The sequence below is a fragment of the Somniosus microcephalus genome, chromosome 3, assembly GCF_052327205.1.
Source record: "Somniosus microcephalus isolate GS21.2 chromosome 3, FLI_Smic_1.0, whole genome shotgun sequence".
NCBI classification, from domain to species: Eukaryota; Metazoa; Chordata; class Chondrichthyes; order Squaliformes; family Somniosidae; genus Somniosus; species Somniosus microcephalus.
This window is the reverse complement of record NC_140989.1, coordinates 299,333,449-299,346,707: the sequence shown is the minus strand read 5'-3', so window position 1 is coordinate 299,346,707 and position 13,259 is coordinate 299,333,449. Positions and strand designations below refer to the sequence as shown.

At 42.8% G+C, this 13,259-nt stretch overlaps 1 protein-coding gene across 1 annotated transcript in view; it reads left to right on the top strand.

The window, feature by feature from the left end:
* The window catches only part of mysm1 (Myb-like, SWIRM and MPN domains 1), a 118,953-nt gene that overhangs the window by 34,636 nt on the left and 71,058 nt on the right, over positions 1 to 13,259 (top strand). Inside the window, exon 6 of the mRNA XM_085982833.1 lies at positions 6,958 to 7,033. Coding sequence (XP_085838959.1) covers positions 6,958 to 7,033 — 76 coding nt within the window. The remainder of the gene's footprint in view (positions 1 to 6,957; positions 7,034 to 13,259) is intronic.

Genomic DNA, 13,259 nt, shown 5'->3' with positions numbered 1-13,259 from the left:
AGAGTACTGCGTGCAGTTCTGGTCACCACATTACAGGAAAGATGTGATTGCACTAGAGAGGGTACAGAGGAGATTTACAAGGATGTTGCAGGGAGTAGAGAATCTTAGCTATGAGGAAAGACTGGATAGGCTGGGTCTGTTTTCCTTGGAACAGAGGAGGCTGAGGGGAGACCTTATTAAGGTGTATAAAATTATGAGGGGCATAGATAAAGTGGATAGAAAGGACCTATTTCCCTTAGCAGAGGGGTCAAAAACCAGGGGGCACAGATTTAAAGTAATTGGTGGGAGGTTTAGAGGGGATTTGAGGGGAAATTTCTTCACCCAGAGGGTTGTGGGGGTCTGGAACTCACTGCCTGAAAGGGTGGTAGAGGCAGGAACCCTAACCACATTTAAAAAGTACTTGGATGTGCACTTGGGATGCTCTAACCTGCAAGGCTACGGACCAAGAGCTGGGAAGTGGGATTAGGCTGGATAGCTCTTTGTTGGCCAGCGCGGACACGATGGGCCGAAATGGCCTCCTTCGGTGCTGTAACTTTCTATGATTGCCTATGGCATTGCACGCCTGAAGCCAAGACCAAATGTAGACTTTAGGGGAAGTGGGGTTAGAGACGGAGCGCCTAGATGTAATTCAGTCTCCATTTTGAAGTCACATATTCTAGTTTTATTTTCATTATAAATTCTCATGCTCACACTTATAATGGAAATTGCCTATGTAAACTTATGCTGTCATTATACCCTCCTGCCATTGATGGTCCTTCAGTGGGAGGGGGGAGCTAGGGAGAGGAGCAGTGAGAGGGATGGAGCAGAAGAGGAAAGGGAGGATACAGGGGTTGAACTTGTAGTCGTTCATAAGTGAAGATGGTGTAATTTTATCTCTCACCTCTCCCTCATAATTCCCCACTCTTTTCCTCTTCTTTCCCTCTCTTCCTTTCTCCCCTGCATCTCTTCCCCTGTCTGTCTTATTTTTACCTTCTCCCCTTCTCTCTCCTACCTCCTCCTGTTCTCTCTACTACCTCCTCCTGTTCTCTCTACTACCTCCTCCCCCTTTTCCCTGTGGGGTGTATGTATATTTTGCCTTTGACTTGGCCACATCAAATAGATGCACTTTTTTGTTAACACTGGCCCAAATCCCCCAGCACATCTAGATCTGCTTGTAGTAGTTGGGCATCCTCTACAGTCCTAACTCTCGCATGTGTCTTGATATGGTCCGCAAACTTGCGGGTCGTTCCCCAAACACCTACACCTAGATTATTAATTAAAATAGTAAATAGCAAAGGTCCTAACATCAATCCCTGTGGGACATCACTAGTAACCAATCTCCAAGCAGATTCATTTACAACTACTTTCTGCCTACGGGCTTTCAGCCAATTCTGAATCCATCGCAGCAGATTACCGCTAATTCCACAAAATTCTATCTTGTAGAGAAAATCTTATCAAAAGCTTACTGAAAATCCAGGTAGACAATGTCCCTCATCCACTAACCCAGTGACTTCTTCAAAAAATGTAATCAAATTGGTAAGATATGACCGTCTTTCCCGGAAGCCATGTTTGGTTTCTCTGGCCTTCTCTGACGAAGTGGTCATATAGTGCATCCCTAATGATTCTCTCGAGCATCTAAACTATTACTAACATTGAGCTAATGGGCCTATAGTTACCCGGTTCTGCCTTATCCCCCTTTTTCAAAATATCAGCCTCTTATAGTGACCATGTGCCTTGAAGTTATTAGTGGACAGGAGCTAATAGTAGTAGAGTCAAACCAATGCAAATAATGAAAGGATCTGTTTCTGTCCTGAGCTGAAGATAACCCTTCTTTCCAGCTACAAACTCTCTCATTAGCTTTTCCATGAGCACGAGCATGGTGATACTCATGCTTTTAGCTACAGCGGATATAATGGACATGAAACTTGTACTCAATAGGGAAAGAACACTTGGGTTCATCAATCTATTCAGCTTTCTTTTTAGTTCTGCTTAAAATGGTAACATTGTCCTCTAGTAAAAATTAAATACTCCTTGCACATCACTTGACTGATTTGTAACCATGGAAAAGCAATCTGTGGTGTACTGATGCCACTCTCGCTCATCGCTTCCATGCCACTGAATTAACTTTCTTTAAAAACAATGAAGTGTTGCAGTAATTCATAACAGAGCAGATAAACATCTGCTGCTATGCATAGTTACCATTAGTGCTCAATTTGGCAAACTTTCTGCAGGGCTTTCAGGATGACCTTCAGAATGTTAGCTAATTTAGGCTATCTGATATAGCATACTCGGTATTGGACACTTGACAGTTCCATGCTCACTGACCTTAATCTGACCCAATCACCATATTATAACCATCACTGCAACTGTATGTTATTTGATTTTTATCAAACATAAATGCAACAAAATCAGACCTGATTTTTCTCATGTACAACAGCAACAAGAAATTCAAAAAATAAGCCTCCTGTGATGTGAAGTACCGCTGATTTACCACTAAATAAAACATGAAAGTAAAATATGATTCCCATATTGCAGCATTTTCAGAGAATTGGCTTCAATTCCAAGCACGAGCTTCTTTTACACATATGATTGCAATCTGAAAATAAAATTAGGGAAGCCAACGATCTTAAATCTGCCCTTTATCTCACCATGAAGTCGCTTTTAAGAAAGTGAACATATGGGCAGGAAAGAGGCAACATTAAATATCAATTAACTGAATTGGCACCCAATTGTTCTGGGTATTAAACATTTAAAGCCACATTTGGCTTTCTTGAATAAATATGAGCGGAGGAAGTAGACTAAACCTGCGTTGTTTACATTTATGCTCAATGTGTTAATCATATATGACAAACAGCTAACCTGAATGTAAGACTACTGCAGTTTGTGGAAAGGAACTATGCCATTTATACCATCTCATGGTCTTGAAAATATAAACTGTATTTTACATCAATAAATCACCAAAGTAACTAGTATTTGAAAGATACTAAAGCTTATACTAATCAGCAAAGGACACAAAAGTTTGGGGTTCTCTCAATAAAATTCAAGCACTGTTAACCATGCTATAAAATGCTTTCTAATTTATGAATTACTGCTGCAGTGGACGAAACTAAACAAAAGAACAAATGCAAAATTAAATTGCCAGGATTTATTAATTTGAAAGAGGATTTGTCTCGCTTACTCATAAACAAAGGAATTAATTCTCCATGAAAACAGCATTAAAATATAATTTTATTTTGCAACAGGTTTGCTATTTATATCTCTCTAAAAATACAGCTGCATAAAGATAAAGGCAGCTGGATGAGACACTGACGAGGAGACACACTGTTCCCATTAAGGAGCAAGGGAGAGGAAACCCTGGAATACAGCTGTAAAACATTTAGGGGGAGAAATTCGGTATTGCCCCGTTTGGGGGCAGTAACTTTTGAAAGCTGAGAAACTTAGCGCCAGGCACTAATGATTCCCAGCTTTTTCAAAATTCGGTGTTTGTGCTCCAGGAAGGAAGTGGAGTGAAAAATCAACTGCTCCACTTCCTTCCCGGAGCGCTAAAGGACGCAGGCAGGGCGGTAGTGGTGCATATATTTATACATAAAAAACACAGAGAATTTAAAGTTTAAAATTAAGTTAAACACCAAGTTGCCTGAGAAAAAAATCACTCAAAATAAAATGGTACAGGTTGACTATCCCTTATCCGAAAACCTTGGGACCAGCTGTGTTTCGGTTTTCGGAAATTTTCGGATTTCAGAAGGTATTATTTCAGACTGGGAAACTCTGAACATAAATTAATTTGGTAATTAGTATTTGTATTTAATATAAATTTTAAAAGTTCAGGCTACCTCGTGCGACTGTTCCGTGTCTCATTCCCCTTCCTGCTTCTCTGTGCTGCCGCTCACAGTCTGTTTACAGCTCCCCCTGCTCCGTGTCTCATTCCCCTTCCTGCTTCTCTGAATTCCTTGACTTAGCGGAGGTCTGGGGCTCGAGTGCTGCCACCAGTTGTGGGAAAGCCGGATATCGGCTGACTCCTACGCTAAGCTGGCCTGCAAATCAGGTCGGGGGGGGGGGGTGGAGAAAAGAATATCGGACGGGCCGCTGTATTGTTGGGTTCACTCTCCCGGTACCTCCTTCACACTGCCCGGCTCGGCCTGCAATCTCCTACCCAGGAGGGAACTCTGTGACCCTCTGCCCTGCTCACAGGGAAAGGCAGAGCTCCCTCAGTCACACTTAACATCGAGAGCAAAGGCCGGCGTGTCGACAATCTGCAGGAATTCTTGTTCTGGGCCCCGGAGGACCACTCCTGTCATGTTTTGCGCCACTCGGGTCATGTCGTGCGCGCGACTTACGCTGAACGAAAAAACTTTCGGTTTTCAGAGGTTTTCGGTTTTTGGAAGTTCAGATAAAGGATAGTCTACCTGTAGTAGAGATTTTGGGAAAAGTTCACAAATTTGCATGGCCAGTGGCCAGACTTTGTAATTATAGTATGACAAGTTTACATAGGTGAATTCCACTTTTAGTATGGACAAAGCTGTCAGTATGAAAAATGTGAGAACAGGAAGTCAAGTAGTTCAGACAGAAATGTGTATATGTGTAAGATTTTAATGTATTATAGATAGATATATAAAACTACTTTCCTGGTCGCTTATTAGGTTTTTATACTTAATAGGACTATGCTAGAATCTAATTAGTATAATTGCAGAATTCTGAACTCTTTAAATTACTTTATTACTGTAAATGCAATAACATTTATTTAAATTAGATTTGAAATATACCATACGTTGTGTTTGTTTTAACAGTATGGAGATGGTAGAAAATCTGTTAATACAGGAAACTTTGGTTTATCCGGAGGTTGTATGGCCGGAAACCTCGCTCTAATGGCAGAAATCAGCAGCCGTTTTGGTTAGGTTTTTTTTCTTCTCTTAGCATTCTTTTAGCAGGCAGGCTCTGGAAAGCGTCTTTGTAGCTTAGCAACAGCTTCAGAGACGCTTCCAAGGTACTGGCCGAGTGTTTACAAGCTGTTGCTGAGCAACAGTGTTTGTTGTCAGATATGGAGACTTTCATCTCCGTATGCTTCAACGTTAACTTTGCATGTCCGGCAGTTTTGATATATCGGCAACACGCCGGTCCCGTCGGTGCCGGATATCAGAACTTTTCCTGTAACTCAAAGGAGTAATTCACAGCATAAAAAACAAAGGCCTAGAAATTGACTATAGCCCCGTTTGGGTCGCCAGGGCGCTAAAAGTAGCGCCCCGGAAGCAGTTGCGGCCGCCCGCCGGAAATTCAGTTGGAGCGGCGCTACTGGAGGCGCCCCGTATCCCTCTTGGGGCGCTGCAACTGAATATCGCTGCGCAACGTGCCGCAGCGGTACTGCAGGCCTTCCTCTCCTTAAAGGGGAGGGGCCTTGTGCGGCGCGATCTGGGGCCCAGCTGGGCCCCCGAGGATCGCGAGTGCCGGCAAAAGAGCCTGGCACCGAGGAGAAATGCCGGGCTCTTGGAACGCAGTCGGCACTCCGCGGGGGGGGGGGGGGGTGGACTCAGGAGGCCGGGGATGGCAGCGCGGAGAGGTGCTGGCAGGCGGCCAGCAACAAAAATGGCCGCCCCGCACCTCCTTTAATTAGCGCCTCTACCGCCGCAGTTAGGCCCCCCTGAACTGGTTGCACATAGCGTCCAGCGTTAAATCAGGGGGCGCATCTAAATATCGCGATCGGGGCATCAGCAGGGCGCTGCGCACACCGATGATGTTATCAGTAGCGGCGCAGCGCTAACGGCTAGCGCCACCATTAGCGTCCCGCTAAATTTAGGGGGAGGCGTGGCCAGTGGCTTCCGACCCACTTAGCGCCCTCTTAAGGCGCTAACGGGTGGCGCAGCCCACTGAATTTCTAGGCCAAAATGTTTTAAGGCAAAATTTAAAAAAAATGTTTTTATAAACTTTCCCATATGTTCTAGCATATTACATAATGTAAAAATAGAAATATGCTTTAAATAGTTTAATTACAATGTACCATTTCCAACAGCAGTCCACATTGCAGTCATTCTTTAGATCCATGTTTGTTAGTCATTTCAAAGAGCTATACTTGAGTTGTAGTTGACGCCAATACAAGGATTGTCCACTTTGGCATTGACCCAATTTCTGACTTACAATAGTAGTTTTACTGCTGAAATAAAATTATTGTCTGAGTTATTACTGAAATTGAGGTGCCCTGGAGATAGTGTCAGGATCACTTGCATCAGGAATGTCTAAACTTTTGGAGCAATTCTTCCAATCCTTCAGGCCTGGGAAATTCAAAAGCTGGACCCATCAGCAGAAAGTTAGGTGCACAACAACTTGCATTTATAAAGTGCCTTTAAAATAAAGAAATATCCCAAGGCACTTCTCAAATAGACGTATGACAATGGATGTCGAGACAGGAAGAGATCAGAGGAGTGACCAAAAGCTTGGTCACAGAGTTGGTTTTTGCTTGTTAAGGGTGAAGAGAGAAGTGGATATGTTTGGCAAGGGAGATCCAGAGAGAAGAACGGAGGTGGTTAAAGGCACCAATTGGACTGTAGTTTCGAGGGCTGAACTGCAATAGCTCGGGTACTTTATCTGGTTCTCCAGATGCTTCTTGCACACTCTGACCTACATCTTCATGCATTATTGTAATCAGAATTAGGGAATAAACAGCTGTGAATTTGAGATAAATGGGATGGACATTGGAAATATATTTGTTCCTTTTTGCATTATCTGTAACCCTAAAGGAAGGCTCACATATGATTTCTACATTCCTATAAAAAGAACAGTGTATTTTATTTTACTGATTGAAAGACTCTCAAGAACTGCATTATTTACAATTTTAAAAATTTGTTTCAAAATGCTACAAAGAATGACGTAATTGCATTAAAAAAAAGTTAACCTATTTTAACCTTTGTGTAAAAATTAGAACAACTTGTTCCTTAAAGTGTATAAAGGTGAATATAGTTCATGACATAGCTTCAATTTTTGCCCTAGGACTCCTGCAACAACAAGCAATTCTTGGCCAGCACGATGGACACCAAAGGAGAAAGACCTTTTTGAGCAAGGGCTGGTAAGAGATTGAAGGAACAATTCATCAAAATGGTTACTCTTACCCAGGTTCGATTCTGGTCTGTGTTGAGTTAGCTGACCTCCAGGGCAGCAACTGGATCCTAGTGTTGACATCAGTGACTCTAGGGTTCTTGTTCATGATCACTATCCAGTAACTCTTGCTGACAAGTGCATGTGTGTGGACCTTGGGTGAGGGCATGTTTTGGCTTGGCTGTGATGCTCTTTATGGTTTAGTAACCTGACACTCAGACCGTGATTTCGCCAGTCGTGGCAAGTCCGGTGCGGCCGGAGTAGGCAGTGGCCTCAAACCCTGCACCCTTCTTCATCCCGCCTCCTCCAAGTGATTTTGCCCTGATTGGGCTTGTTAAGCCCGCCCTGCGAGGTTCCCAGCCAATTCAAGGAAGTGGGCTGATGACGCGTCATCAGCCGGTTTCCTTAAAGGGGCCATGTCCACATTCATTTTGACAGTTGTGCTGTCAGTGTTCTACAGCATTGAGGTGCTGCAAACACGTGACAAGCACTGCACAAAGGTGCACAGCTGTACCCAGGCTCTCCCATGACTCCCTCCATATGCTTATGCATGCAGGGAGGTTCTCTTCCCTTCCAATGGGCGGAAGAGACCTCCCCAGGACACTAACGCAGCCTGGTTGTACATTGCACAGGAGGACACAAGCAGGGATGTTGTCAGGAGGACCTGGCTGCAGTGGCACAAACCTTTCAATGATCTCAGTAGATCACGAAACGTTAGTACAAAGCAACACTCAACCTCATCCTGCTGTGCCACTTATCACATCCTCATCACTCTGCCTTCCCTACCCTACTCCTGCACATCCTTACTCACACCAACTTACCTTGCACCTCCACCCATCCCTCTATCTACATTATCACTTCCCCCTCTCACTAGCCACCCCTCACACTCACCCTCATCCTAGCCCAATCATACCAACTAACAACACACAAGGGTAGGCACTTGGGTGTTTTAGCCAATGTTCATGTAAGTTTTCTGTTAATGTGTTGTCAAGCATTGAAATTCTTATTTTCACCACTTTGCCTTGGACAGATTTGTGTGCACCTTTGAAAGTGACTTAATGAGTTGCAGTGAATGGTGAGACATAACATCCCCCCCACCGCAATGGTGACGAGTATGAAAGGAATGGCTTGGACATTGTAGGGATGCTTTATGGTGCTGGTGTGGGGTGGTGCCAACCTGGTGCATCATGTGGCTGCCAGAGTGTACAGTGTTAAGTGAAGCAAATCTGGACATGGTGAGGCCATCGCTGGTGTCCCGGGCAGGAATGTGCATGGGTGATGATGCCCTGTGTCCTGTGCAGCATCAGTTGTTTGCAGAGAAGGTTGGTGTGGATGTTGGTGCTGCTGGTGATGCTGGTGTTGGGGCTGATCGTGTTGGGATTCTGAGGACCAAGGTGAAATTTTTTCAAGGGCACCGATGCTGATGGAATAGATGGCAGGTGAGGTTCTGATGACAGAAATAATCTGTCAGTGTTGAGATAGGTTGTTCCAAGGTGGTGACACTGGATAGAGAGATTATTCCAAACACTTCAAAAGTGCATGAAGCTCAAAAGTGGGTTCCAAATCATTAATGCTCCAGCTTCTAAGATTGGGAAGTGAACAGCTGTGAATTGGTAGCTTTTAGACCACTTTTGCAGCTTTCACCTATTCACAGCAATCCATTCATTGAGAACCCGACATACTTACCTGACATGATAGCCACTCTCCGGGAACCTCATTTGAAAACCTGGTAAAATGGTAAGTACATGGGAAAATGGTTCTTAACTACCTTTTAATAAGCTTTTAACTATCTAAATTGGCTGACCCGCCGCTTGGTGTTGGGTCTGTTCAGGGATGGCAGACCCGACACTTGGGAAACTGACAAGGAGGCGGGTTCCCAATAAGGGAACATCTATAATTATGGGGGATTTTAACTATCATATTAATTGGACAAATCAAATTGGGCAGGGCTGCCTTGAGGATGAGTTCATTGAGTGTATTAGGGATAGGTTTCTTGAGCAGTATGTAACTGAACCGACCAGGGGGCAAGCAACCTTAGATCTGGTCCTGTGTAACGAGACTGGATTAATTAAAAATGTCCTAGTAAAGGATCCCCTTGGAATGAGTGACCATAACATGGTTGAATTCCATATTCAATTAGAGGGTGAGAAGGTTGGATCTCAAACAAGCGTGCTAAGCTTGAATAAAGGAGACTATGAAGGTATGAGTGGATTGGGAAAATAGATTAAAGGGTAAGACGATACATGATCAGTGGTGTACATTTAAGGAGTTATTTTACAACTTCCAAAAAAAATATATTCCACTGAGAAGAGAAGGGTGTAAAAGAAAAGACAGCCATCCGTGGCTAAGTAAAAAAATTAAGGATAGTATTCGACTAAAAACAAGGGCATATAAGGTAGCCAAATCTAGTGGGAGGATAGAGGATTGGGAAAACTTTAAAAGACAGCAAAAAATAACAAAAAGATTGATTAAGAAAGGGAAGATAGATTATGAAAGTAAATTAGCAAAAAATATAAAAACAGATAGTAAGAGTTTTTATAGTTATATAAAAAGAAAAAGGGTGGCTAAAGTAAATGTTGGTCCCTTAGAGGATGAGACCGGGAAATTAATGGTGGGAAATATGGAGATGGCAAAAACACTGAATGAATATTTTGTATCAGTCTTTACAGTAGAAGACACTAAGAATATCCCAACACTGGACAAACGGGGCTAAAGGGGGGGAGGAGCTAAACATGATCAAAATCACTAAGGAAGTGGTACTCGGTAAAATAATGGGACTCAAGGCGGATAAATCACCTGGACCTGATGGCTTACATCCTAGGGTCTTGAGGGAAGTGGCGGTAGGGATTGTGGATGCATTGGTAATAATTTTCCAAAACTCCCTGGACTCAGCAAAGGTCCCGGCAGACTGGAAAACTGCTAATGTAACACCCTTATTTAAAAAGGGCAGTAGACAGAAGGCTGGAAACTATAGACTGGTTAGCCTAACATCTGTGGTAGGTAAAATTTTGGAGTCCATTATTAAGGAGACAGTAACGGGACATTTGGAGAATCATAATTTAATAGGACAAAGTCAGCATGGTTTTATGAAGGGGAAGTCATGTTTGACAAATTTGCTGGAGTTTTTTGAGGAAGTAACATATAGGGTGGATAAAGGGGAACCAGTGGACGTAGTGTATTTAGACTTCCAAAAGGCATTTGACAAGGTGCCACACAAAAGATTATTGCTTAAGATAAAAAATCACAGGATTGGGGGTAATATTCTGGCATGGATAGAGGATTGGCTATCTAACAGAAGGCAGAGAGTTGGGATAAATGGTTCATTCTCAGACTGGCAATCAGTAACTAGTGGTGTTCTGCAGGGGTCAGTGCTGGGTCCCCAACTCTTTACAATCTATATTAACGATTTGGAGGAGGGGACCAAGTGTAACATCAAAGTTTGCAGATGATACTAAGATGGGAGGGAAAGTAGTGAGTGATGAAGACGTAAAAAACCTGCAAGGGGACATAGACAGGCTAAGTAAGTGGGCAGAGATTTGGCAGATGGAATACAATACTGGAAAGTGTGAGGTTATGCACTTTGGCAGGAAAAATCGTAGAGCAAGTTATTATCTTAATGGCAAGAAACTGGAAAGTACTGAAGTACAAAAGGATCTGGGGGTCCTGGTGCACGAAACTCAAAAGGTTAGTATGCAGGTGCAGCAAGTGATTAAGAAGGCCAATGGAATGTTGGCTTTCACTGCTAGGGGGATAGAATATAAAAATAGGGAGGTATTGCTTCAGTTGTACAAGGTATTGGTGAGACCGCACCTGGAATACTGCGTACAGTTTTGGTGTCCATACTTAAGAAAGGACATACTTGCTCTCGAGTCAGTACAAAGAAGGTTTACTCGGTTAATCCCGGGGATGAGGGGATGGACATATGATGAGAGGTTGAGTAGATTGGGACTCTACTCATTGGAGTTCAGAAGAATGAGAGGCGATCTTATTGAAACATATAAGATTGTGAAGGGGTTGGATCGGGTGGATGCGGGGAGGATGTTCCCGATGATGGGTGAAACTAGAACTAGGGGGCATAGTCTTAGAATAAGGGGCTGCTCTTTCAAAACTGAGATGAGGAGGAACTACTTCACTCAGAGGGTGGTAGGTCCATGGAATATGCTGCCCCAAAAAGCTGTAGAAGCTACATCATTACATAAATTTAAAACAGAAATAGACAGTTTCCTAGAAGTAAAGGGAATTAAGGGTTATGGGGAGCGGGCAGGAATTTGGACATGAGTCTAGGTTCGGATCGGTCATGGCCCTGTGGGTAGCGGAGCGGGCCCAGGGGCCGTGTAGCCTGATCCTGCTCCTATTTCGTGTGTCTAATTCTGTTAGATTCAGGAGATGGTTCTGTGATAGTGGATTGGTGGTTAGGATCAGATCAGCCATGATCTTATTGAATGGCGGAGCATGCTCGAGAGGCCGATTGGCCTACTCCTGCTCCTATTTCTTATGTTCTTATGTTTACAGCGGGATACCGACCCGCTGTCAAATTTGTGATTTTGACAGCAAACCCGCCTACAAACCCACACTCTGAGCGCCGGTAAAATTCCAGCCTCATCGTCCAGACTTGTGCATTAAAAATTGGTAATGCACTGAAGGGCTGTCAGCACCAGTGAAACCATACTAGTAAGATTTCAGGAGAATAGAGAAAATTGGCCGGAGAAAGTTTATTTCCAGTATTTGTAGGACAAGATGTTTGTTGTAGCTGAACTTTTGCAGAAACTATTCTGTATTACACAATGTGCTACACGTAACATCTATGTTTTGTTTGTGTTGCAAAGAATGTGTAGGAGTTGAGAAAGAAAGAGCGTCACTAAGATTAATTTTCCGTGTTTTCATTAATGCAAAACTTAGGTCAATAGATTTTTCCTGAATAACTGAAAACATGGGTGCAACAGCAGGATAGCACTCTGCTCTTGGGGTTGAATCCATCTAGGTTCACTGAATGGAGATCTCCTCTCTCCATCAGATATAAAGGTCCTGCATGAAATCTCAAGCCAGTTCAGAGTGACTGTAAATGCACAACACAAAACGGTTCTCAAATTGGCTCTAAATTGACAGTGTTACAGATAGAGGCCACAAGTATTGCTTGTGTGGGAAAAGGTGCAGCAGAGAATGATCTTCAGAAACTGAAGTTAAGGCATAATTGTTGAGGGAGTTTTTTTTTAACCCATGCGGTACCTAACTCTGGAGTGCTTAATGTAAGTCCCATTCCCCAACAGTAGTATCTCAAACTTTGATAGAAACATCACAATGCCTAAGTTCTGACTTTGAAAACATGAATGGTACATTCTTTGACATGCCAAAGGGAGAGACGGCAGAATTAACTATAGTAGGAATTATGCAAGAAAATGGATCTGGATTGTACAGTTCAGATTTTTTTAAACATTATGTTGGGTCCCAATAAGCACACACCTCTGGTTTAACCATTTTAGATGGTGGAAGATTTTTGTTTGAAAATTTAAAAAGTCAATCCAGTCAACGGTCTGGATTCTTTTCATCACCACTCACACTATCTGATAGGCCAGTTTTATATTAATTGGAACCAATCCATTGATACAATAAAACTGTTTGATAGTGATGCTAATTTGAATATATATATAGTATATAAAAAATGGCCCAGAATTTCTTGGAAAGCTATGCCATTGTGATGGCGAATCTACATCATGTGGACCGTTATACAGTCCAAAAAAAAGGAAATTATAGTGTAACTGACTTACGCCACTTCATAATTTCTTGGGACTTTTATGCTGCTCCGCCACCGAAAACTGTAGGAAGTTAATTATCATAGCTCCTCCGGCGCCAACCATTATATCGATGGCAATCTCAAATTTCCTGAATTAATGCCGTTGCCACTTAGACTAGAAAATAATAGCACTGGGGGCTCTCCCTGGTAGCGCCGTGAGTTATTGATTTTAATAGTCCATTATTGTATCACTACTTGCTTTAAACAGTCTGTTTTATACAACCTCAGAGGTGCAAGAATGAAATGTGCATACAATTTTAATTAAGTTTTCAAAATTGAACTCTTTGCACTCGATAGACATCCTGATATGACCTTGTTACAGGTGAAACTGCCTGAGGCATTGGTGCTGCTGCCTCGTTCTATTTCAACACAACCACGTTCATTTCTAGATAGTCTCAGAAAGCAT